We start from the raw sequence: 26071 nt of genomic DNA on the forward strand, positions 1-26071 counted from the left end.
AGTCTGGGTCTTCTTATTGCTTGGTGGCTTATTTCTTACTGCAAGCTACTCCCAGATTTCTTTTCTTGTGATAAACCATTTCATAAGAGGACCAATTTTGTCAAGAATGCACTTATTCCGCTCCTACAGTAAACCATGAGTTCCAAGTCAGCACAAGCCTTATCTGCTGACCAAGGGGAAAGAAAGATGAGGAAATTTGCCCAATCTAGTGGAACAGGAGCAGCGACGTCTGAATTCTAGTTTCGCTCTCCCTGGCCGAAACTGACCAGCTTTAATGCACGGGGAGAAAAGGGGCTCACTGCTACCCGGCCTGGGGCAGGCAATGGGCCGGGCCCTCCTTCCCCATCCGCCCGCCCTTTAGGTTTGCTGCTTCCCGCTCAATGGCCTTTGGATGTAAAGGGCGAGGAAGGCCGCGGGCTCCATCCGGGTGAAACTCCCAGGATATTCCCGGTAGCAGCGCGGGGAGTAGCACCTGAACCCCTAGAACCGCCCCAATGCGCCTGGGTGGCGCGCTCGGTGTCCCAGCGCAACCCCAGCCTGCGCCCCCGACGGCGCCCGCAGGCCCCGCCCCTCCCGCAGGCCCCGCCCCTGGCTCCCACCTCGGCCTCTGATTGGCGGGCCGGCGCGCCCGTCGGCGCCGGGGGCGGGAGCGTAGAGGCCGGCCCCGCCCCGCGCCTGCCGCGGCGGGGAAGCGCGCCCCGGGGCCGGCGGGCGGACGGACGCCCCGCGCGGGACGGAGCCGCGGCCGGGCCGAGCTGCTGGCGGTCCACGGCGCGCGGGCGGGCGGCATGGCGGCGCCCAGGAGCCCCCCGCGGGCGCGGGCGCGGGAGCGAGCCGGAGCCCCCGCCGCAGGTGGGCGCGGGCCGGGCGGGCGGGGCCGTCGGGCGGAGGGTCGGAGCGGAGCCGCGCCCTGCTCCGCCGCGCGGGGCCGCCCACCTGCGGGCCTGGGGCGGCGCCGTGGGGTCCCGGAGGGGAGCCGGGCTCCGGGTCGGGCCTGGGGGCAGCCCGGGGCGCGGGACCCGCGGGCGGGCGTCCTTCTTGGGTTGTCAGAGGAGGGAAGTTGCAGGGTTTCGCGCCTTGCCTGGCAGAGGATGTGGTCCATAGCTTCTCAGCAAAGGAGACTCCCGAACAACACAGAAAACTCAGCTTGAAAAAACAAACGCGTCGAGGACCCGAGCAGATGCGCAGCCCGGCGGCGTAGTGGCCTCGAAAGCCAGTACTTGGGAGGCCGAGGCCCGAGGGTCGCGGGTGTGCTGTTAGCCTCAGCAATGTAGCGAGGCCCTGTTTCAAAATAAAAAATAAAATAGGGCTGGGGGTGTGGCTCAGGGGTAGAACGCCCCTGGGTTCAATCCTCTCTACAAACCAAACAAAAAACAAACAAAATCAGAGGCATAGTATGGCCCCAGGTCTCACTTGCAGGGCTGCGCCCTCTGGCTTGGTGGCTGGGCCCTTTCTGCCCAGAAGTTTGTAGAGGTGGAGAAAGTTTTCCTTCCTATCCTTCATCTCTCCTTTCCATTCGATTCGCCACTCTGAAGAAGCGGAACACAGAGGCTTCGGAGTTTGGATGGCTCATATTTTCTGTCTCTCTCTGGCGCCATGCCAGGAATGCGAGCCCGCTGGTGAATTTGGAGTGTGTCTGCTCACAGACTGGGTTTCAGGTCCTGCTGCGGGTCTGGGAAGATGGCAGGTGTTAGTATGCTTAGTAATTGCTGTTCTTAGGCCGAGCAGGAGCTTTTAATCCACGTAGCAAACTAGGGTGTAGCGAAAACAGCGCGGTCCTGGGAGTCAGGACGTGAGGTCTAGACTTCAGCCTAGCCAAGAGTGTCTGGGTAGAAGTGCAGTCACTCAAGGCGTCCAGGTCCTGGACCATAAGATGAGGGTGTTGGGCCAGCCGACCCATCAGGCCCCTCCCAGTCCACAGTTCTGTGATTGATCTACCTCCCACGCTCAGAAGTTTGGAGAATGAACTCATTTTTTTAATCTTTCTGCACCTTGGGTTATTATAGAATTAGCCAAATATTTCCTGTGAGTGTATTCATTTGAACTTTTTATTATGTTATTTTCTTCCCTCCTCCCACCTTAGTTTGGCAGGGAAAAGAAAGTTGAAAGTGCAGGTAGGGGGGCAGCTGGAAAAAGCTGGTTTGGGAAGTGGAAAAGGGCCAACTCGAAGCCTAACGTAATCACCAGGAATTTTCCCTTTCTCACATCAAGTTCAAGGTGTGCGGTGCTGTCAGCCTGGGGAGAGAATTCTTTCTTTGGCTCTAGGCTGTGGGGTTTGTAGTTGGCATGGAGCTGAGGAAGAATGTGATTCAAGGATCAGATTATGGAAAATAAATTTTTCCTCCAAAACATAACCTCTGAGGACTCAGGAGTAGTGTCTCTTCTTTGCTGGTTATTTGGCAAAAAAAACAAAATCCAGCAGTTTTAGAGTCATTTGCCTAGGGTAGGACTGGGACAGCTTTTTTATCTACCCAAACAACTTTAGTCTGAGAGACATAAAGATTAGGGTTGTTTTTTTTTTTGGGTGTGTGTGTGTGTGTGTGTGTGTGGTACTGAGGGTAGAACCCAAAGGCCTTCTACCTCCGGGCTATACTCCCAGACCTATTTTATATTTTTATTTGGAAACAGGGTCTCACTAAGTTGCTGAGAGCCTCACTAAATAGCTGAGGCTGGTTTCGAACCTGTGTGATCCTCCTGTCTGAGCCTCCCAAGCGCAGGGATTACAAGCATGTGCCACCACGCCTGGCTCTAGATTAGTTTTTAAGATAACAAATAATACCAAGTAACACTTGAAAATTTTTTTTAAAAGACAATAACAGAAGGAAACTCACAGAGCAGGTAGGGCTAGCAAGACTTTTTTTGGCAGTCATTTTTACTATTTCTTGTTAAAAATGTTTCACTGGGCATCGTGGTACACTCTTTTAATCCCAGTACTTGGGAGACTGAGATGAAGATCATAGGTTTGAGGACAGCCTCAGCAACTTAGCAAGAACCTGTTTCAAAATTAAAAAAAAAAAAAAAAATCAGAACCGGGCGTGGTGGTGCACACTTGTAATCCCAGCATTCAGGAGGTTGAGACAGGAGGATCGCAGTTCGCAGATAAGCCTCAGCTACACAGGCCCTTTGAAACTCAGTGCGACCCTGTTTCAAAATAAAAAAAAAATATATAGGGCTGGGGGTGTAGCTTGGAGGTAGAATGCTCCTGTACCCAAATAAATAAATAAATGAATGCAACTTAGCAAGATCCTGTTTCAAAATAAAAAATAGGGCTGAAGGTGTAGCTTGGAGGTAGAATGCCCCTGGTCCAACCCCCCAGTTCTGGGGGGGGGGGAATCAGGCTGAAGGTTTAGCTTCTAGGTAGGAGACTCCTGAGTTCAATCCCCAGTACCCTTTCAAGAGTGTTTTAATATTGAAACTTGTAGACTTGTACAGTATTGCTGGGAAGACAGTCAGAAAGGAAAAGGTATCAAAGATCGTTTAGTGCAATGCCCCAAACACAGAGGAGACTCCTTACCTGGGAGGAGGGCAGGGAGGCCTCCGGGGTAGAGGAAGGGCGTGAGCAGTCCACACCGTGCTTCCTCCTTCCCCAGGGTCACTGGCTGCCTCCCGTGGTTCAGGCTCCGCTATGGAGTCCTCTCCACCGCTGTTTGCCCACCTAACAGTAATGTTTATATTTTCCACCATGTTCTAAGAGCCCCCCAGACTCCTTGATGGTCCTTAGGAACTGGGATTAAGGAACAGCAGCCCCCAGTGTGAAATGGAGCACCCACCAGTCAGGTCTCCCCGCTCCAACTATATTCAGAGCAGCTCTACTTTTTTTGTTGTTTTGTTTTGTTTTTGTTTTCTTGTTCTGTGTTTCTGTTCTAGGTGAGATTTTATTTGGGGAAACAGGTACACGGAAAGTTGTTCTGATTGTTCTTGGTCCATCGCAAGCCCTCAGATGTCAGCCGCTATTGTTATTACTACTGTCATTGCCTCATACGCTGCAGTTGCTATTATTTCTATCCCCATTTTAGGAACCTGAGTTATGCACAAGCCTGTACGAGTTTGCCTTTTCTGTCAATTCAGAAGTTTATTCCTCAGTACCATGGGTCTCATTATTCCAAGGCCCTTCAAGGATGAAGGACTTGATGTGTGAAGCAGATGTTTGTGGCCCGCCATGAGCAGTCTCTGGCCTTTTCCCATGGCTGATCACAGGTAGTTGCTAGGCAGATGACTTTTCCTAGCGAGCACTTCCGTGTTCGTAGGGAGAGTAGGGAAATAGTAAAGGTTATTGACTCAGCAGCTGGCTGGCACGAGGGGAGGTGTGGGCATTAGCACCTGCCCCTCAACATGGACTGCTGAAGATGTGCTGAGAATCGGGAGCTTGTTCTAGAACAAGTGCCTGCAAGGTCCTTGCTCTCAAGTAGCTGAACAGCAAGTAGGGGTGCTGGCAGCAGTCACCATGTGCCAAGGAGAAGTGAGATGCTGCTACGTTTCCGTGTGCTAGTTGTACCCTGAAGGGGAAAGTCTTCCTTCTTTAAAAAGTGGCTTGAAGAGCCAGGAGTGCTGGCACGGGCCCATAATCCCAGTGCTTGAGAGGCTGAGATGGGAGGATCTCACAGGTTTGAGTCCAGCCTCAGCAACTTAGCAAGGCTCTTAGCAACTTAGTGAGGCCCTGTTTCAAAATAAAAAAAAAATAAAAAGGGCTGGGGTGTAGCTTGGAGGTAGAAGACCTTATTTCAATCCCCAGGACTCCCATACACACACACATAGTTTTATGGCTTATAGGGGAAACACTATAATCAGTCTCTCTCTCGCTTTCTCTCTCCCCAAAATGCTTAAAACCAGAGGGTCTACAGTTGATTTTTTTACTACCTGTTTGCCCCATAATTATTCGTTTACTCCTACATTTCTATGAGATAATTAAATACCATATTTTTTTTGGCACCATGAGCTTTATCCAGGTAGCAATTCTTGACTGGGCACAGTTATCACCATGAAAATGACCTTTAATCTGGCTCAGGACCCAAGAATTAGACTTAGGTAATTTAGACTTAGGTTCACTGGGGAGGTCTTTTATGTGTCTAGCACAGAGCGCTTGTCCCTGTCACAGTCTTAGTGGGCGTTTGAGTTCTCTATGGTACTGAACACAGAGAAACCGCCCACAGATAGTGTCATCTAGTATTTCAACCACCACCCCCTCCAAGACTCAGAGCCATCATAGAATGCGCTCAAAGTTTCCAGCTTGTAAGTGGTGGCCAAGACTCAAACCTTGGCCGGGGTCTTCACTCACGACAGATTTTCACCGGCTACCCGCTGCCTCTGTCTCCCAGAGCAATTACGGCTTCTCCCAGAGAGCACTCCCTAGTTGACCAGGTTAATTCCTCACATTTAAGCTGCTTTGAATGAAGGATGGGTCATCATTATTACACTATTTTTGGTTGTCTGAGATAACTCTCACTGGCTGGAATACAGGAGAAGAGAGATTTTTAAAAAAAGTTTTCATAACTGGGTGTGGTGGTATACCACCTTGTAATCTCAGTACTTGGGAGGCTGAAACAGGAGGATTGCAGATACAAAGCCTCAGAACGTACTGAGACTCCCAGCAACCTAGTGAGATTCTGTTTTGGAACAAAAAAATGAAGGCTGAGGGTTCAAAGATGGAATGCCCCTGGGTTCGATCCCCAGTACCACACAAATTTTATTTTTTTGTTACTGAACTAAAACTCCCTATATATACATAGTTCCCTGTATATGGTAATTAAAATCTCAACTATCAGGGGCGTCAGTAGACTAGTGGACTTGATCAGCAAATCCTTCCTTTCGCTCCGGTCCATCTGAATACTCTGTTGGATGTTATCATGTAGACAATCTGTTTTCAGATTGAGGTTGTATGCATACTGATCAGATTTGTAATTAATTTAATGGAAGAACATTTAAATGCATCTTCACAATAAATTAACAGAATTTTTTGTATCTGTTCTTATTTTTCCGATAACCTTTTGTTCTAGACCTATTCTGGTTTTTTTTCCCTTTCCCATTTAATTGGAGCCAGAAGACAGGTGGCATCATGTTTAAGAGGATGATAAAATGTTTATGTTCATTTCTAGGAGACGAAAGAGTATTGTGTTAGTAATGTTGCTGGGATTCCTGGGAGATAAAAATCCCAGAAACCATAGCATAAAACATGCTATGCTTGATAAATCTTCTAAACTCAGAATTTCATGGTAAAATCTTTTGTTGTTGACTTAACCAGGTAACTGTGACCTGGAATCTGTATGGAATTGCTGGATGAGTAGACATGGTAGTTTAAAATCCCTCATTAGCTCTTTCTCCTCTTGTTCTGTTACTGGTTTTTAATGGATATTAGGGTTAGTCTAGCAAGGAGTATAGTTAGAAGTCAGTCTCTTCAGAGAGCCTTTCTCCAATTCAGAAAGAAATAGAATCTCATGAAAAGTCACAGGTTGACTGTTGAGAGGCGCATGCTGCCCTCTCCTGTTCCCATTATGGTGCAGGCGAGCTCACTCCTGTCCTCTAGGCTGGGGACAGTCTAAGTGGGTGCAAACCAGCGCCCAGATTTTACAGGAGTGGAAGTGACTGTGCAGCTGCTGGTGAAAACTCATTGATGGGCAGGCTTTGAACAATTTGTGTTTGTCCTCCAAGCCAGAACAGAGTATTCCCTGGTCATTTTGTCTCCTGAGTGTCTTTTTGCTTGGTAACTAGAGAACCTATCCTTAGGTCTTAGAAGCCTGCCATAGAGTGGGCGTTTTTGATCTGAGACAAGAAGGCCTCAACTTGCCTGTGAGTTGTCTAAAATTAAAGGAAAACTGAGTGCTTCTGGGTTGACCACTTGGGCAGGTTGAAATGTGAGCAGAGTGGTTGATTGAAAAGAGGAAGTGGAAGAGATGGTCAGCTAGTTCCAGTATGGGTGGAACGTAACCAGCCACCATCTAGAAGAGAGTGATGGATGGCTCTGATTGCAACAGCAGCTCTCTGTCACCTTGCTTGGTATTGGCAAAACGAACTTAAGAATTGAGTTTGAGCCGGGAGTGGTGGCGCACACTTGTAATCCCAGCATTTGGGAAGCTGAGACCTGAGGATTGTGGTTAGCAGACAGCCTCAGCTACTTAGTGAGGCCCTTTGCAACTCAGTGAGATCCTGTTTCAAAATAAAGAGTAAAAAATAGGGATGGGGGTATAGCTCAGAGGTAGAATACCCCTGGGTTCTGTTACGGATTGGGAGAATATGGTTTGGGGAAACTGTTCCCCAGGAACCCCTGATAGGGTCCCGGACACACTTTCCTCCCAACCCATAACAAAACCCAAAATGACCAAAAACAGAAAAAAAAAAAACCCATGGATTCTTGTCCTAAACTAAGAATAAATATGCATAGCTTGGACAGTTGCTGAAGATTTAAAGAAGTTTATTAAACAGATAGAACTACAGAGATAGTTACAGCCCTGTGCTGGAGAGGGACACAGGGGGGCAATTTGAATGAAAATACCAAAGAACTCCAGTTTCCAGTTTACTGAGTGTCTTTATCCTGCCCAAGTCCGCAGCAGGTCCTTTGATCTATAGATATGTTAGCCCATATCTCTAGCCCCATTTCTCTGCTGTCTCCAGGCAGATCTGCCCGGGAAGGGGGGGGGGGGCAGCTCCATCTACGAACACCTTTTGTTCCATCCCCCAAGATGTGTGAAATTGTTTCTCCAGGATCTGGGATTTCCTCCCATCTCTGGCTCCAGCTTTCTTTCCTTTGCTTTAGAAATGTAAATTACAAGTCCCTCTTTTCTGCTAGCCCTGGCTTTCTTAGTATAAAAGATATATTTTTAAAATTGGAAATCTTTTCCAATCCTGATACATTAGTACATTTTAAAACCTCTTCCCAATACTAGTACAGGTTCCATCTGCAGTACCACAAAAAGAGAGAGAGAGAGAGAGAGAGAGAGAGAGAGAGAGAGAGGAGAAAGAGAGAGAGGAGAAAGAGAGAGAGAGAGTTGAGTCTGTAGTTAAGAAGTAGGTCCACTGATCAGCTCAGAATGGAAGCATAGCAATAGATGTACTGAGGTAAATGTAGAGTCCCTTGGTCCCGAGACCATGCGAGACCTGGGTACTACCTTCTGAACTCTGGAGATAAGAATCACTATAAGAAAGAGTTTACTGGATCCACTTTATCCGTTCCTCTCTTTTTTTTGAAGTATTTGTTCAGTTCAATTTGGAGCACTCAGCGGGCTGTCTCGCTAGAGGGCCGTGGGCCTCTGCTTATCTCGTTTTTTGTGTTTTTGTATTCCGGGTTCTTCTCCCACATAGACTGTTCTGATTTATTCTTTCAAATTTTGGAGCCTGTACAGGTGGAGGTATAGTTTTCTCTCTTCTCTTCCCCATCTCCTCAACCTTCGTTTTCTTCCCTTTTTCTTTTGCTGTCTTATAAACCGGGCACGTCCGTGGACACCCTTGGGGAAAAGGCTCTTTACCAGAAGTGTGCTTTCCGGTCAGCGGACTTAGTCGGTCTGTAGAACCAAGCTCCGACTCCTAAGGGCCAGGCTACTTTCTGATATTTGTCAGGATCTCATGTCTCTTCTTGCCATGCCTAGGGCATCTTTCCTCTGGTGCTATCTCTGAGTCACGCTTTGAGTGTAGTTGACCATCAGTTACCTCACAATTGTTTTTTTTTTTTCCAGTACTGGAGATGGAATACAGGGGTATTCTACCTTCAAGCTACACCCCTCCCACCCTACTTTTTTTATTCTTTATTTTGAAATAGGGTCTCACTGAGTTAAAAAGGGCCTCACTAAGTAGTAGCTGAAGCTGTCAGCGATTTGCGATCCTCCTGTCTCAGCCTCCTGAATGCTGAGGTTACAGGTGTGCACCCCCACACCCAGCCCCTCACAACTATTTTAAACCATGTGCTTTGTGCCCCAACATAAGTATTCCTCCCACAGAACTCTGAACACGTTGAAATGAAGAGGCCTTGGGGGAAGCAGGGGAAGCAGCACTTAAAGGCCTGGGGTCCTCACGTTTGTCCTTAGGGGAGGACGCTGAAGTCCAGAGTCGCTCAGCTCTCTAGCACCAACCCCTGCGTCCCCTCCCTCATTCCAGCACCTTGAAGGTGACCACTCGCCTTCTCACATCCTGCTTCGTATTCACGTGGTGTATTTAAGGGAAGAGAAAACACTGGTGGTTCACTGTTTCTGACATGCGATTCAGAGCAGGAAGGGAACACCAGGACAGACACTCCCAGTTAGGGCGAACTATGGTAGATCAAGGGATCACCCCCCCAGCGAGTGAATAATTTGTTTTTCTCACCTCAGAGCCTCCAGGTAGCTCCAGGGGTGGGAAGGTTCCCTGGTGTGAGGAGCTCAACCCCTTCCACTACGCTTCTCCACTGAGTGTGGCTTCTATGCTCTCAGCCGCTCTGGTCCAAGGTGGCTGCCAGGCACCAAGTATGATGCTCAGATTCCAGCAAGCAGGAGGAGGTGGGGGAGAGATTCACGCCTCTTGATAAAAGTTGTACATCTTGCTTCTTGGCCAGAATTCACTCCCACAGCTCTACCTGGGACCCTGAGAGCATGGAACGAGTCTCTATTCAGAGCAGCCTGGTGCCCAGCTGAAATTCAGGGATCTGTCTCCATGGAAGAAGGAGGGATGGGCCCTCGTGCAAGCTGGCAGTCTTTGCCGTGTAGATTCAGGGACTGGATCCCGACTCTGTGGATTCACTCCATTCATTCTGCAAATATTTACTAACTGTCTCCTCTGTGCCTAGACATGGAGAAAGCAGAGAGAAAACAGACACAGTGTACATCCTTGAGACGTTTACTGTCTGTGCAGGGAGACAGACCCTGATCAAACACAAACACGATCGTATAAACTGTGACAAGTGCTAAGAAAAGATACCATGTGCTAGGAAAGAGGAAGCGGGCTCTGCTCAGGCCAGGGGGTTGGGAATGGGGCAGAGAAGTGACACGTGAGCTGGTGTGGACGGGTGGAAGAAGAATGTTCCAGACGCAGGGAAGCGCACAGCCCAGCACGGCGGTACCGCTGAAGGCAGAGCAAGAGGATCAGGCTGAAAGTCTGGATCAGACTGGGCTCTCTCTTACCTGGGACTGAGGGACCTTCTGGGATGTGAGACTACGGATGCTGAAGCCGGAGAGTACCAGGCAAACCAGGGTGCGTTGGCCACCATGTGAGAGGTTGGGTTTCTTTCTTCATTATTAATTTTTAAAAAGCTCTATTTTAGGTAGGCACAAAAATACAGTTAACCTGGCCAAAAGGAAAAGGACACAGAATAAAAGCCACATTGACTTGTAGTTGGATTACTTGACCACTGAGATTTTCCTTTATCTGGCTTGACTCACTCACTCTCTCTCTCTCTCTTTCTTTCTTTCTTTCTTTCTTTCTTTTCAATACTGGGGATGGAATCCAGGGGCAGTCTACCTCTGAGTTATACCCCCAGCCTTATTTTATATTTTTTATTTGGAAACAGGGTCTCACAAAGTTGCTGAGAGCCTCACTAAGTAGCTGATGCTGGCTTTGAACCTGCGTGATCCTCCTGTCTCAGCCTCCCAAATGCTGGGATTACAAGTGTACGCCACCACGCCTGGCTCCAGCTTGATTTCTTCTAATAGTAACTTTGGAATTAATTGACATCTGATGAGGTATTTGGGGTAACAGAAGTGGCTGGGGATAGGAGAAGCCCTGGCTTTAATAGCACTGCGAATGTTTTGAAATCACCTGGGAACTTTCATAGACAAAATGCCTGGGCCCAGCCCAACAGGTCAGAAAATTCCAAGGAAAGCCAGCGTGCTTCTGTGTCCTATAACTGTCTCTTGGGAGTCAGTGGGCTCACGGATCTCACGGGATTCTGAGAGGACACAGACTCGACTCCAGCGGGGCCTGGGACTCTATGTCTGAGAAGCCTGAGGTGCTACTGATGTCGCCGCTCTGTGGACTGAATAGCAATGCTGTGTAATGCTCAATGCATTCGTTTTTTGAGGCCACTGTTTTCTTTTAAGGAGAGTTGATCTACAGGGCCTGGGTAGAGGTAGAGGGGGGCATGAGAGGAGGGAGGAAAAGATGTAAGGAGGGGGCCGGGAAGGCTTTTGCATATGGCCCCAGCAGCAAGATCACTCTGAGCCCCATGGGGGCAGATCTGACGTCTCAGTTGGTCCTGAGGGTTTTGGGGGTGTGGGCTGAGGGTTGGCATGCAGCACTGCTGACATCAGTATTCTTGGTTACAGAAGAACCATTTCCTGAGGCTTCTGCCTAGCATGGCATCATAGATGGTATTCTTTCTTTCTCATGCCTTGTTTAGGGGCCTCTCCTCTCCTCTCAGTGACCTCTGGGATGTGGACCTTTGTCATGAATGAGCAAAGCTATGGAAAGATTTTTGAAATAGGAGATGACATATCCAGTGCATGTTTAAAAGACATTAGCAGCCCACACCTGCTGGAGCAGAGAACAGATCTGGGGAAGGAAAGCCAATTAGAAGCATTAGTAACCAATAGCAACAGCATCCAAAGGACTCTGATTAACATGAAAATTACCACTGGGGTGAAAATGAAGAGTGGATCACCTTAGAGTGTACCTTAGAGTCTCAAGTTCCTAAATCACTTGTGTTAGGACATAGAAGTCTAATATTGAAGGCCTGAGAGTCGCATGAGAACACAAAAGCCTTGGCAGGTCACAGTAGTGAGCCCAGGCTGGTCACGTGAACTCTTTCCACAATAAGCAGCAGGCCCTGCCTGGGTCTAAATGCACAGAGCTCGCACACTTTTTATTTATTTATTTATTTATTTATTTTTTGCAGGTCTGAGAATGGAACCCAGGGGCATTTGACCTCTGAGCTACACCCCCTGCCCTATTTTTTATTCTTTATTTTGAAACCAGGTCTCACTGAGTTGCAGAGGGCCTCACAAAGTTGCTGAGACTGTCCGCGAACCGTGATCCTCCGGTCTCAGCCTCCCAAATGCTGGGATTACAAGCGTGCGCCACCATGCCCGGCTGAGCTCGCACACTTTTTCTGGGTAATCCTTGCCTCCTTCCCACATGCAGGATGGAGAGGGGGACACAGGAGTCAGAGATGAACAGAATCTCTAATAAGTCAGCTCAGTGACAGATAGAACCCAAATGTCTTGGTTGTGAGGCCAGATGGGTTTGCTTAGCTCTTCATGCCTAAGCTGCACTCACCCTGCAGTGCCAGGCTGCTCCCTCAAGCAGAGAGCAGGCCCAAAAAGGAGCCAGACTGAGCAGGCCCAGGATACTTTTCTTTTTCCTTTCTCTTCTCTTCTCCTTGTTTTTTTTTTCTCTCTCTCTCTCTCTCTCTCTCTCTCTCTCTCTCTCTCTCTCTCTCTTTTTTGTACTGGGGATGGAACCCAGGGCCATTCTACTTCTGACCTACATCCTCAGCCCTATTTTTTATTTATATTTTGAAACAGGGTCTCACTGAGTTGCAAAGGGCATCACTAAGAAGCTGAGGCTGTCTGTGAACCAAGATCCTTCTGTCTCGGCCTCCCAAGTCCTAGGATTCTAAGCGTGCGCCGCCGCGCCCAGCCCCAGGATATTTTTCTAAACCTGCCAATCACATCAGCTTCTCAACCTCAGGAAGAAGTGAAATGAGAGAGGGAGGGGCTGGGGAGGCCACTTGAGGACCACTTGACCGCCAGGAACTTGAGGAAAGTCGGGTGAAAGCTCTATGCCCTCTCTCCCCTTCAGAAGATGGGACTCTAGCCTGGGTCCAGAGGGTTTAGGTTGACAGCGATGGGGTATGAGTCAAAGGCTTCTTGTTTTCCTGTTTGTCCCTGTGTAACACCAGTACAGTCCCAGGCTGCAGTAAATCAAATGCATAATCTAGAACAGAGTTCAGGGAGCCACAGCTCATGGCTGTATCTGGCCTTTTGTCTGTGTTTATATGACCTCTCGCCTAAGAATGACCTTACATTTTGAAATGATTTGGGCAGGGGGGGAATCTAAAGAAGAATACCATTTTTGATTTGAAAATAAATGAAATTCAACTTTCAGTGCCCACAAATAAGGTTTCAGTGGGACACAGCCCTATAATGTCTTGGCTGCTTCCCCTTTGTAAGGGTGGAAGGGTTGGAAAAGAGACCATAATCACCAACAGAACCTAAAACGCTTGCTCTCTCACCCTTTACAGAAAACTCGTGAACCCCTGATCTAGCATGAAGATGGTGGTCACCTTTTTGAACCTTGTCCTGGGAGGTCACACCCAGGATGTTATAGTCCCACTTAGAGCCTCGCTTTGAGAATGGGCTGTGTCCATCTTAATGGGTGACCATCTTAATGGGATAAAAGATGGTGGAGACATACACGTACACATCACCCAATTAGCCTTTACCTGATCCCTACCCCACCCTCTCCCCATCCCTCCTTCCCATGCTTGGCTTAGTGATTGACTTTGATATGTTTTAGTACATCATGTGCTTTAGAGAGTTTCCCTTCTCCCTCCCATCCCCTCAGTTAGGTCTCCTATTTGCTCCTCTGTAGAATCTCCTTCATCTAGAATTCCTCCTGTTACCCATTTCTCCCTAGCTTTTGCATATTAGGGAAAGCATCCAATTTCTTATTTTTTGTGACTGACTAAAATCAATTAACATTTTACTTTTAAAATTATTCAAATCTTTTCCCTGCTTAGTATTTCTACTCACTATTTACCATTTACCTTTTGTTCGTTTCTCTCATTGTTCTGAGTTTAGTTGCTATTGATATTTTTCTTGTTTCTTAAGTCAATCTCTATTTTTTATTTGTTTAATAATAAAGGCCCTTAGTTCTATAAATTATTTAAAACAAATTTTTTTTATTTCAAATAAAATAAAGAAAGAAAAGTGACCAGGACAATGAAGAAACCTCCACAGAATATCTGCCGGGGGGTTGGTGAAAAGACAGGCCAACCTGGAAGGTGCAGAATGCAAAGGAAGGAAAGGACTGGTGCGCAAAGCTCGCGTTCTCGCTTGTTTTCATTCTTGGAAGAGAACTGTGGGGGAAGCAGTCATGGAGTTCGCTCCAAGGGCACGTGGGGTTCCGGTCGAGGCGTCTGCCTGCGTCCTGTGGGCCTCCGCTTGTTCACCTCACAGAAGCAGCATGCACGTGACGGCCTGTCAGACCCCGTGACTTTCGAGCCTGGAATGCGACCATTTCCTCTTACACACACTCCACTACCAGACCTGAGCCGGTGGGGCGCCTCGCCCTTGCATCTCCACAACCGTTTGAGAAAGTTCATAACGTTTAAAAAAATTAAAGGAGTCAGCATTTGCCTTAGAGGTGTTTGCAGGCCAGCAGGGGAAACAGGCGTGAACACATGGCCAGGCCCATGGTGTGGATAAAGTGCATGGCTGCCATGCAGAGGTCTGTTCTGCCCGGGGACTGGTTGGAATCGAGCTTTGGAGAACGAGCAGCATTCCAGCCCCATCACCCCACATCAGTCTGGCCTCCTGTGAAAGAGAATGAAAGGTGGTCCCGTGAAAGAGGCATCAGCCTTGTTCTTCGGTGACCCAAGTTGCTTTCCACAGGTCTGAACAAGCAGCCTCTTGCGTGAAACCCTCAGGGCCTTTGCTTGCTCTTCACGAAGCATCTTGAGCAGGACTTAGAGTCCCTGCCAGCCAGTCCTTGCAGGCCAGCAGCCCAGCTCCCCTCGCTGTCCTTGCTGAGAGCTCCTGTCTGTTCCTGGGTCTCAGCCCGGCCTCCTGTCCTAGGGAATCCTCCCTGACCTGGTCTGGGTCAGGTTCCTGTGTTATTCTGCTTGTCCAGAAGCATTTCTTTCCTCTGGAGGTCACCTCAGTGGGGCTCCGTTCCCATGACCAAGGTCCATCTGTGAGTCCATGCTGGAGGGTCCAGTCTACGTTCATGATTGTAGCATCTGCCTTTGGTGCAGTCCCTGGCCCGTAGGAAAAGCCTTTCTGTGTTCATAGAATACAACACGGGCGGGATTTTGATCTTAGAGAGAGAAACATCCTGAAAAAGCAAATGGACACCCAAGAAAGGGAGCTCCTGACCAACAGCTACCTGAGCACCGTCTGGATGACGGAAGGTGGGGAGATTGTTGCAGGGTCAGCCCAATTGTTGACATTTGTTTTTTTTTTTTTATTTTTTTTTAATTTTATTTTATTGGTGCACTGTATTCACACATCATAGTGGGATACAAACTTTTGTAGACATACATGCACACATCACCCAGTCAGCCCCCACCCGATCCCCACCCCATTCTCTCCCCATCCCTCCCTCCCATGCTTGGCTTAGTGGTTGACATCTAGTATTATAGCAATTTATCCAAAATTAAAAATGATAATCTCACATAACAGTTTCATTTGTCTGATACCAAGCTTTTGATGACTTAAAGATAACATTTCAATATTTCTTTTTGCTTTCTTTCTTACCAGAGAATATTTTTTTCTTTTTTTTAGGTGAAACTATCATATATTTATTTTTCAGAAAAAAATCTATCCTGATATGGAATATGGACTCTATATACCCAAAACAATCTCAAAGCAAAAACAAAGCTAGAAGATGTATATTTTCTGATTTCAAACCATATAAAGCTACAATAATTGAAACAGTGTAGTACTGTTCTAAAGGCAGATATATAGACCATTGGAGTTAAATACAAGCCTAGAGCTAACTTCTTCCCTATATTGTCAAGTTATTTTTGACAAGGTTTCCACGAAGGTTTGGTGGTGGAAATAATAATCTTTTAACTAAATATTGTTGAAAAATAATAATTACATGGAAAAGAATAAAATTGGACCCTTACCTAATCCCACATACAAGTATTAACTCAAACTAGATAAAAGACCTAAATATAAATCTTAAGACTATAAACTTTTAGGAGAAAATCTGGGTCATAAAACCTCACAACATTGAAATTGGCAGTGATTTCTTGGCTATGATTTCAATGGCACAGGCAACAGAAGAATATACAAACTCCCTAAAAAATAAAAGAAAATATTGTATATCCAAAGACAATGTAAACAGAGTTAAAAGTTACTAATAGAATTGGATAAAATATTTCCAAATGCTATATCTGAAGGTATATTAATATTCCAACTAGAAATCCTAAAAATTAACAACAATAAAGGCAAACAATACAATTTAGAGATAGGTAAAAGACTAACATAAATAATGAATCTCCACAGATAACCAATCTTAGTTGTCTGTTGGGTGGAAACTCTTGTTTCTCTGGTTCTGGTGAGTGTTACCTATTTCTTCTTTGTAGTTAATCTCTTTGAGTATTTTCTCTAGTGCTGGTTTTGAAGACATAAATTCCTTCAGTTTCTGTTTGTCATGGAAGCTTCTTATTTCTCCATCTAATTTGATAGAAAGTTTTGCTGGATAGGAAATTTTTGGCTGGAAGTTGTTTTCTTTCAGAGTTTGGAATATGTTACTCCAAGCCCTTCTGGCTCTCATGACTTGGTTTGGGAAGCCTGGAGTGATTCTAATTGGTTTGCCTCTGAATGTCACTTGGCCCTTTGTTTTTGTTGCCTTTAAGATTCTCTGCTTGGCTTCCACATTGGTCATTTTGACAATTATATGGCGTGGGGATCCTCTTCTCTGATCCTGTCTAAAGGGAGTTCTATAAGTTTCCTGGATCTGTGTATCAACCTCTTGCTCTATATTTGGAAAATTTTCTGCTATTACTTCCTTGAAGAGATTGTTGATCCCTTTGGTATCACTTTCTTTTCCCTCCTCTATTCCAATTATTCTTAGGTTAGCTCTCTTAAGATGGGCCCATATTTCTTCAATGTCAGATTCCTGCTGTTGGATATCTTTTTCTAGATTAGAAACTATGCATTCATTTTTGGATTGCTCATCTTCTAAGAGTGAGATTCTGTTCTCCATGTGGTCTAATCGGTTGTTTGTGCTTTGAATTGAGGCCTTTACTTCATTAATTGCATCCTTTATCTCTTTTTGGCTCTCTCTGAGTTCTTTTCGAAGCACCTCTATTATTTCTACAGTTATTTTCCTGATTTGATCTTCTAGAAATCTCTGATTTTCTGTTTTATCAGGTTCTGATGTTGTGGGGTTGTGCACATTCATTACTTCAGTGTTATTCCTCTTTCCCATGATTTCGGAGGTTTGTGCCTTCTCTGGGTTCTTCCCTTGGGTCACTATGGCTTCACTTAAGGTGCTCTGGATCTCGAGTCTGTATTATCTCAGACCCTACTACTCCTTTACTGGGTTGTATCACAGAGTCTCCGACCCAGGGAGTCGATAGAGGCTGCTTTAAACTATGGGGGGTGCCAGGTTGCACGTTCTCCTATGGTGTGATATCTCTGCCACCACCACTCCCTCACTGGGTCAAGTCCCAGGAGGCACAATACTGGGATTTCTCCTCTGTGGCCCGCAATTTGACTCACTGTTCTTGAGTACGTAGATGTAGCTGTACTGGACTCGGTGAATTCACTGCTGCTGCCACCGCTGGTGGCAATATGGCGCCTCTGCCACGCCCTCGGCCATGAGGCTTACGTATTTTTTCTTCTCTGGTTTTGATTTCCACTCTGAATCCCTGCAGCGTGTGCTGAGCTCAGCCACTGGGAGCTTTAAATGCTGTCTGCGCCGAAAGATCCCGCCTGGCTGTTCTGCATCGGCTCACCTCGGCTTGCTGTAGCCGTCCGCTGAGTTCGCCGCTGCCGCCGGCAGTATGGCGCTGCTGCCGCGTCCTCGGGCGCGTGTGTCTCCTCTGTGGCCCTGAGCTCTGTTCTCAGTCCACTTTCTCTCTGGAGCCTGGTGGTTTTTTTGTTTTTCTGGTGATGGTGTTTTCTGGCTATGAAAGGCGCTCTTTTTGTGGTAATGGAGATTGGTTGTTAGCGGGACTCTTAAGCCCCGCTTTTCTCGGTCGCCATCTTCCCCAAAGCCAATTGTTGACATTTGGAATGTGCTTTTTTGTTTAATTTCCTCCCAACCCAGTTTTAGCACCTTGTGTTGGCTGTTGGGGTGACTTTTGGGGATCATTGAAGCTGTGTGAGTTGTTCATGGTTCTAAAACTAGAAAATGGCAGAATGAAATCAGTTATATCTCCCAGCTGGGAATATAGCTGGGGATGTAGCTTGGAGGTAGAATGCCCCTGAGTCCCATTCCCAGTACTGCAAAAAAATAATAATAATAAAAATTAAAAAATTAGGCAGGGTGGGAGTATAGTGTGGAGGTAGAATGTCTTGGGTTCACAGTACCACAAAAAAGTGTGTCATTGAAGTAGATAGCAATATCTATTAAATGTAGTGTTTTTCCCTGAGATTTTTATTTTTTAAGAAATTTATTTATTTATTTATTGTACTGGAGAGTGAACTCGGGGGCATTCTATCTCTAGGCTATATCACCAGCTTTTTAAATTTTTTTGGTTTTTTGAAATATGGTCTCACTAAGTTGTTTGGGTTCTCATGAAGTTGCTGAGCTTGGCCTCGAACCTCCGATCCTCCTGTCTCAGTTTCCCAAGGAGTGGGATTGCAGGTCTGTGCCACCACGCCCAGCTGCCTTAGATTCTTTAAACAGGGATTGTACTTCATGCATTTTCCTCCACTCCTTCTGCTGCCTCCAGCATCTACACTAAATTGCTCTCCCCTGCCCCATAGATCAGGTTTGAGGTGCTGGCCCTTTGACACGTCGCCTCTGCTTAGAGAAGTTTGTTGATCATGATGCCGTCAATGGCATCTATGGATGCAGGGAGGCGGCTCGTGGTTAGGTGTGTACCGCTGGTGTGCCATGAATCAGACCAGGAGAGGAAGTAGGCAAGGTGGGAACTGTGAGCAGCCTAGGTAGAGCGGTAGAGAGTGGACAATCAGCAGTCTGGGGACTACAGCAGTGGTGGAACTTTGGAAGCAAAGCAATGGTGGCTCGGTTTCTCTGGCAAGACCGGGGCGTTGTGACACGCGGGCCCCCGGAGCCCGGGGCCTGGGGCCGACCTGCAAGCTGGATAATCACTTGGTGGTTTTTGGCCCTTCATTATCTTTGAGTTTTGTTTTTGGGGTTTGGTGCTTTTTTTTTTTTTTTTTTTTGGTTTCCTGTTTGAATCATGTCAGTTTTGATATATTGTGAGAATGGAAAAAAAAAAAAAAGAGTCGAATTTTACCACAAAAAACAGTGCCTACTTATAGTTCTAGTAAGTGGTCTTTTCTGCCATTTATGGTTGGAGTGATCACAGGTCAGATTTTAGTTGTTCTCATTTCAGATATTTGCACTTGATTTTAGGTCCTGTATAATTCCTCGAGGACATCTTAACTATGGAAATATTATTTCTTCTGATTGTGTGTGTTGGCGCCTCAGCATGCTTTAACACTGGTGGTTGGGGCATGCAGAAGTGTGGCCAATAAGCTTCCCTGTATAATGGAAATACAGCTGGGCAGAGTGGTACATGCCTTTAATCCCCGTCCTTGTGATGTTGAGACAGGAGGATCACAGGTTCAAGGCCAGCCTCAGCAATGTAGAGAGACCCTCAACAGTCTAGCAAGAATCTGTTTCTAAACAAAGACGTAAAGGGCTGGGGTGTAGCCCAGACGTAGGACGCCTTGGATCTAATCCCCTGCACCAGAAAGAAAAAGCATTCATTTTAGACTCGTTAATATGTAGACTCATTTCAGTGAACACCCAAGCACTTGAGTCCAAAGGATTAAAAAGCAGTTTCATCTTTTGTGTCTCTTGACAGGCACAATAGAGGATCAGCTCTATAATCCCTGGCACCACCTCTCTCCTGCCTCCTCTGGCAACCTACATGCCCTAGAGACTCCTCTTTGCCAAACCTGTCCCCACCCACGCAAACCTGAGGAGGTGGAGCCTTCCCTCTCCTCCTACGTCCCCACATCCCAACCAGCAGGTGCCAGGACAGCCTCAGGCAGGTGCCCACCTCTCCTGGGTCAGGGGCAGGGTGCAAGTTGTGCTGGCAACGGCAGAACTCACCTGAGCAGGAAGGGGGACTCTGAACCTTCCAGTTCTCCATCGTTACCCTCTCTCCGCTGTACTTGGAGAAATGAGATGCAACTCAGGTCCCTAACTTCTCATCATGCTACTGATTTGCAGGGTGTCTCGTTATAGCATTTTCTTCTCTTTTTTGAATTATAATTGACCCAATTACTAACTGGAGAAAAAGTCATTACGGGTTTTTTTTTTGTGTGTGTAGGGGGGTACTGGGGATTGAGCCCAGGGACATTCTACCTCTGACCTGCACCCTCAGCCCTGTTTTATTTTTATTTTGAAACAGGGTCTTGCTAGGTTGAGGAGAATCTCACTACTTGCTGAGGATGTCCTGAAACTGTGATCCTCCCATCTCAGTCTCCCAAGTCCTGGGATTATAAGGGTGCACCACCATGCCAGGCTACATTTTTCTTTCTTTCTTTTTTTTTTTTTTGTGGGCCTGGGGATGGAACCCAGGGGCATTTGACCTCTGAGCTATACCCCCTGCCCTATATTTTATTCTTTATTTTGAAACAGGGTCTCACTAAGTTACGGAGGGCCTCATTAAATAGCTGAGGTTGTCCGCGAACCGTGATCCTCCGTTCTCAGCCTCCCGAATGCTGGGATTACAAATGTACGACAACAACCCCGGCCCTTTTTATTCATTCCTCCTGTTTAGTTTTGTGGATCAAAGTTGTTCTCAGATACGATTCTGATTATGGGAGGACTAGGTATTTCTTTAATTTTGGGCTTGAATTTTTGCACACCTTAAAAGTATTTTCGTAAATCAATGATTGGCACTTTGCAGGAAGAATTTCCCACTGTAGATGTATGCTTTTCCTTAAAGCAGACTTGTGTGATTGTGATATGCTTTTTTTTTTCCTGTAGGAAGTGACCAGGTCCACTCCTGGACACTCGTGACAAGTCAGGCCCTAGACACGGTGTGGAAAATGGCGCGGGGCTCTGTGATGCTGGGGGTGGCGCTGCTGGCAGCCACCCTCTGCTACTTCAGAAGGCTGCACTTGTACACGAGGCACTGGCTGAAATGGTAGGTCCCCGTGCGGTGTCTGCCTCTCAGAACCGTGCGTGCTGTTCAAAGCAGAGTGATCTCATTGTTCCCTTTACCTTTCAGGTGGATTGGATATCTACAGAGAAAATTCAAAAGTAAATATTTGTATGCAGACGTTCCCTTTTTTTGAGGTGCATGGGAGGCTTAAGAAGGGAGGCACTGGGAAAACTAATAGCCTTTTACTTTGATTGGTCCAGGGAACCTCAGTGTGGAGGCGGAAGTTGATTTACTCAGCTATTGTGCAAGAGAATGGAAAGGAGAAACTCCCCGCTCCAAGCTGATGAGGAAGGTGTGTCTGTTAATAGAGGTTATGAAGACGCAGTCCTTGTCAGAATCGGCCAGCGTTCCGTGCTGCTGACCAACTCCAGAGCTCTCCCAGTACTAAGTGGGACGCGAGGACAGTCGTGGCCCCAGTTCCAAAGCCACTCAGCTGCTGGATTCTGGCTTCGGGCCTTTGACCGAGGGCCTGTGGCTTTGAGAACTTAGGTAGAGCAGGTCTGTAATTTCAGGAAGCGTGAGCACTGTGCCGTCTTCAGGGCTCTCGTGGTCAGGCCTATTAAAATAATGCCTGGGTGTGTGGTGGAGGCTCTTCCTTGATGGGATCAGGCACCCTGACAGAATTTTTTATTTTTTATTTTTGCAATACTGGGGATTGAACCCAAGGCCCTCTCATGTTGAGCTGTATCCCCAGCCCTTTTTATTTTTATTTTATTTTATTATTATTATTATATTTATTTATTTTTCTTTTGGTGGTACTGGGGGTAGAACCCAGAGGCTTTCTATCTCCGGGCTATACTCCCAGACCTATTTTATATTTTATTTGGAAACAGGGTCTCACTAAGTTGCTGAGAGCCTCACTAAATAGATCAGGCTGGCTTCGAACCTGTGCGATCCTCCTGTCTCAGCCTCCCAAGCGCGGGGATTACAAGCATGCGCCACCACGCCTGGCCGGCCCTTTTTATCTTGAAATAGGGTTTTGCTAAGTTTCCCAGGCTGGCTTTACATTTGCCATATCCCTGCCTCATCCTCCTGAGCTGCTGTGGTTACAGGCCTGCACCTCCTTGCCTGGCCTGATATAGATATTTTGAGTTTTAGAATTTTTCATTGAAGCAGTCTTGGCCAATATTTCCCCCAGTGTTGTCCAGTCTTGACTCTAGCAAAAGCAATAAAATAGGAGGGATATACTTAAAGTACATTTAGCCTGGTGGTTTTAAAAATACACAATATTGTTTGTTGTCATTCTTCTGTATCGGTTATCACCCAACATGATCGATCTACCCTGGCCTTCCAGGATTTGCCTGTAGAACAACATGACACAGACTGTAACACGTCAAATTACAGCCCTATTGTAATCATTGCATGACTGCAACCGTATTCGTAATATATCATTGTTCCTGCTGTCCACTTTATTTGGGAGCAGTGTCTCCCTGAAGATAATACTTTTTCAGTGTGTTCATTGAGTTTACTTTTCTTTTTTATTTTCTTGTCCAATGGAATTAAAGAAATGTTCTCTTCCTATGGTAATAGGCTTATGAGGAGCTGTTTTGGAGGCACCATGTCAGATGTGTTCGACAAGTAAAGAGAGATAACTATGGCGCTCTGAGATCGGTGTTATTTCAGATCTTCAGCCAGGGCCTCTCTTTTCCATCTTGGATGAAAGAAAAAGACATCATTAAGGTATGTCTTTTTTTTTTTTCTTTTTTTCTTTTTTGCGGTACTGGGGATGGAACCCAGGGGCAGTCTACCTCTGAACGACACCCCAGCCATATTTTTTATTCTTTATTTTGAACCAGAGTCTCACTGAGTTGCAGAGGGCCTCACTAAGTAGCTGAGGCTGTCCGCGAACCCGCGATCCTCCTGTCTCAACCACCTGAATGAAACACGAGAAGTCTCACCTGTCTGGTGACCGCAGCTCGGGTGCTCCTGGTCTTCTCCAGGCTCTGTGCTTAGCGGGTCAGACTGAAGGAGCTTCAAGAGGTCTTTTAACCCAGTCCTCCATGTCTTAGGTCTGCTTGCAAATAAACCATCTCAGAAAGGTGGTCTTACTAGCTGGGCATGGTGGCGCTTGCTTGAAATCCCAGTACTTGGGAGACGGGGACAGGAAGATCACAGGTTCAAAGCCAACCTCAGCAACACAATTAGGCCCTCTGCAACTTCATGAGACCCTTTTTCAAAATAAAATAATAGCCAGGCGTGGTGGCACTCACTTGTCATCCCCGCCCTTGGGAGGCGGAGACAGGAGGATTGTGCAGGTTCGAAGCCAGCCTCGCTGGCTTAAGAGACCCTGTTTCCAAATAAAAATATAAAATAGGTCTGGGATTGTAGCCCAGAGGTATAAGGGTTTCCAGGAATCCAAGTACCACCAAAATAAAATGAAATAAAATAATAAAATAGGGCTGTGGGTAGAGCTCAGAGGTAGAATGCCCCTGGGTTTCATATCCAGTGTCACACACACAAAAAAAAAATAAGAAAATTGGTCACACTTAATTTTGCTTGTGTTTAATGTTCCCATCTTTTCTTTTCTTTTTTTTTTTGGAGCTAATGACACTTTATTTTTTTTAATTTTTTATTGGTGCACTGTATTCATATATCATAGTGGGATACAAAAAAAACTTTTGTAGACATACATGCACACATCGCCCAGTCAGCCCCCACCCGATCCCCACCCCGTTCCCTCCCCATCTCTCCTTCCCATGCTTGGCTTAGTGGTTGACATCTAGTATTATAGCAATTTATGCAAAATTAAAAATGATAATCACACATAACAGTTTCATTTGTCTGATACTAAGCTTTTGATAACTTAAAAATAACATTTCAATATTTCTTTTTGTTTTCTTTCTTACCAGAGAATATTTTTTTCTTTTTTTTAGGTGAAATTATCATATATTTATATATTAATTTTTCAGAAAAAATCTATCCTAATATGGAATATGGACTCTAGATACCCAAAACGATCTCGAAAGAGAACAAAGCTAGAAGATACATATTTTCTGATTTCAAACCATATAAAGCTACAATAATTGAAACAGTGTAGTACTGTTATAAAGGCAGATATGTAAACCATTGGAGTTAAATAAAAGCCTAGAGATACATTCTTCCATATATTGTCAAGTTATTTTTGACAAGGTTTCCACAAACATTTGGTGGAGGAAATAATAATCTTTTAACTAAATATTGTTGAAAAATAATAATTACATGAAAAAGAATAAAATTGGACCCTTACCTAATCCCATATACAAATATTAACTCAGAATAGATAAAAGACCTAAATATAAATCTTAAGACTATAAACTTTTAGAAGAAAATCTGGGTCATAAAACCTTCCAACATTGAAATTGGCAGTGATTTCTTGGATATGATTTCAATGGCATAGGCAACAGAAGAGTATACAAACTCCCTAAAAAATAAAAAAGTATTGTATATCCAAAGACAATGTAAACAGAGTTAAAAGTTACTGATAGAATGGGATAAAATATTTCCAAATGCTATATCTGAAAGTATATTAATATTCCAACTAGAAATCCTAAAAATTAACAACAATAAAAGCAAACAATACCATTTAGAGATAGGTAAAAGACTAACATAAGTAATGAATCTCCACAGATAACCAATCTTAGTTGTCTGTTGGATGGAAAATCTTGTTTCTCTGGTTCTGGTGTGTGTTACCTATTTCTTCTTTGTAGTTAACCTCTTTTGAGTATTTTCTCTAGCGCTGGTTTTGAGGACATAAATTCCTTCAGTTTCTGTTTGTCATGGAAGCTTCTTATTTCTCCATCTAATTTGATAGAAAGTTTTGCTGGGTAGGAAATTTTTGGCTGGAAGTTGTTTTCTTTCAGAGTTTGGAATATGTTACTCCAAGCCCTTCTGGCTCTCATGACTTGGTTTGGGAAGCCTGGAGTGATTCTAATTGGTTTGCCTCTGAATGTCACTTAGGTCTTTGTTTTTGTTGCCTTTAAGATTGTCTGCTTGGCTTCCACATTGGTCATTTTGACAATTATGTGGCGTGGGGATCCTCTTCTCTGATCCTGTCTAAAGGGAGTTCTATAAGTTTCCTGGACCTGTGTATCGACCTCTTGCTCTATGTTTGGAAAATTTTCTGCTAGTACTTCCTTGAAGAGATTGTTGATCCCTTTGATTTCACCTTCTTTTCCCTCCTCTATTCCAATGATTCTTAGGTTAGCTCTCTTAAAATGGGCCCATATTTCTTCAATGTCAGATTCCTGCTGTCGGATATTTTTTTCTAGATTAGAAACTATGCGTTCATTTTTGGATTGCTCATCTTCTAAGAGCGAGATTCTATTCTCCATGTGGTCTAATCGGTTGTTTGTACTTTGAATTGAGGACTGTACTTCATTAATTGCATCCTTTATCTCTTTTTGGCTCTCTCTGAATTCTTTTTGAAACACCTCTATTATTTCTACAGTTATTTTCCTGATTTGATCTTCTAGAAATCTCTGAATTTCTGTTTTATCGGGTTCTGATGTTGTGGGGTTGTGGGCATTCATTCCTCTTTCCCATGATTTCGGAAGTTTGTGCCTTCTCTGGGTTCTCTCCTTGGGTCACTACGACTTCACTTAAGGTGCTCTGGATCTCGAGTCTGTGGTATCTCAGACCCCATTACTCCTTTACTGGGTTGTATCGCAGTCTCAGACCCAGGGAGTCAATCGAGGCTGCTTTAGACCATGGGGGGTGCCAGGTTGCGCGTTCTCCTATGGTGTGGTATCTCTGCCACTGCCACTCCACCACTGGGTCAAGTCCCTGGGAGTCAGTACTGGGATTTCTCCTCTGGGGCCCATGATTTGACTCATTGTTGTTGAGTACGCAGATGGAGCTGTAGTGGACTTGGTGAATTCGCTGCTGCTGCCACCGGTGGCAATATGGCACCGCTGTCACGCCCTCGGCCGTGAGGCTGGCGTATTTCTTCTCTGGTTTTGAGCTCCGCTCTGAGTCCCTCGGCTCTCTGTCCGCCTCTTCTCTCTGGAACCTGGTGGGCTGTTGAGTGCGTTGGTTTGTAGCTGTAGCCGTCTGGTGAAGTCGCTGCTGCCGCCGGCAGTAAGGTGCTGCTGCCGCGTCCTCGGACATGAGGCCAGCGTCTCTCCTTTGTGGCTCTGAGCTCCGTTCTGAGAC

The 26071-nt window shown here is 45.8% G+C and overlaps 1 protein-coding gene across 1 annotated transcript in view; it reads left to right on the forward strand.

Moving 5' to 3' along the window:
* Nucleotides 1–788: 788 nt before the first annotated feature.
* The window catches only part of OTULINL (OTU deubiquitinase with linear linkage specificity like), a gene marked incomplete at both ends in the record, with an annotated part of 30962 nt that continues 5679 nt past the window's right edge, over nt 789–26071 (forward strand). The window contains 5 exons of the mRNA XM_080714528.1: nt 789–852; nt 20764–20923; nt 21008–21039; nt 21142–21233; nt 22472–22621. Coding sequence (XP_080570654.1) covers nt 789–852; nt 20764–20923; nt 21008–21039; nt 21142–21233; nt 22472–22621 — 498 coding nt within the window. The remainder of the gene's footprint in view (nt 853–20763; nt 20924–21007; nt 21040–21141; nt 21234–22471; nt 22622–26071) is intronic.

The sequence above is a fragment of the Muscardinus avellanarius genome (assembly GCF_963383645.1).
Source record: "Muscardinus avellanarius genome assembly, chromosome: 1".
NCBI classification, from domain to species: Eukaryota; Metazoa; Chordata; class Mammalia; order Rodentia; family Gliridae; genus Muscardinus; species Muscardinus avellanarius.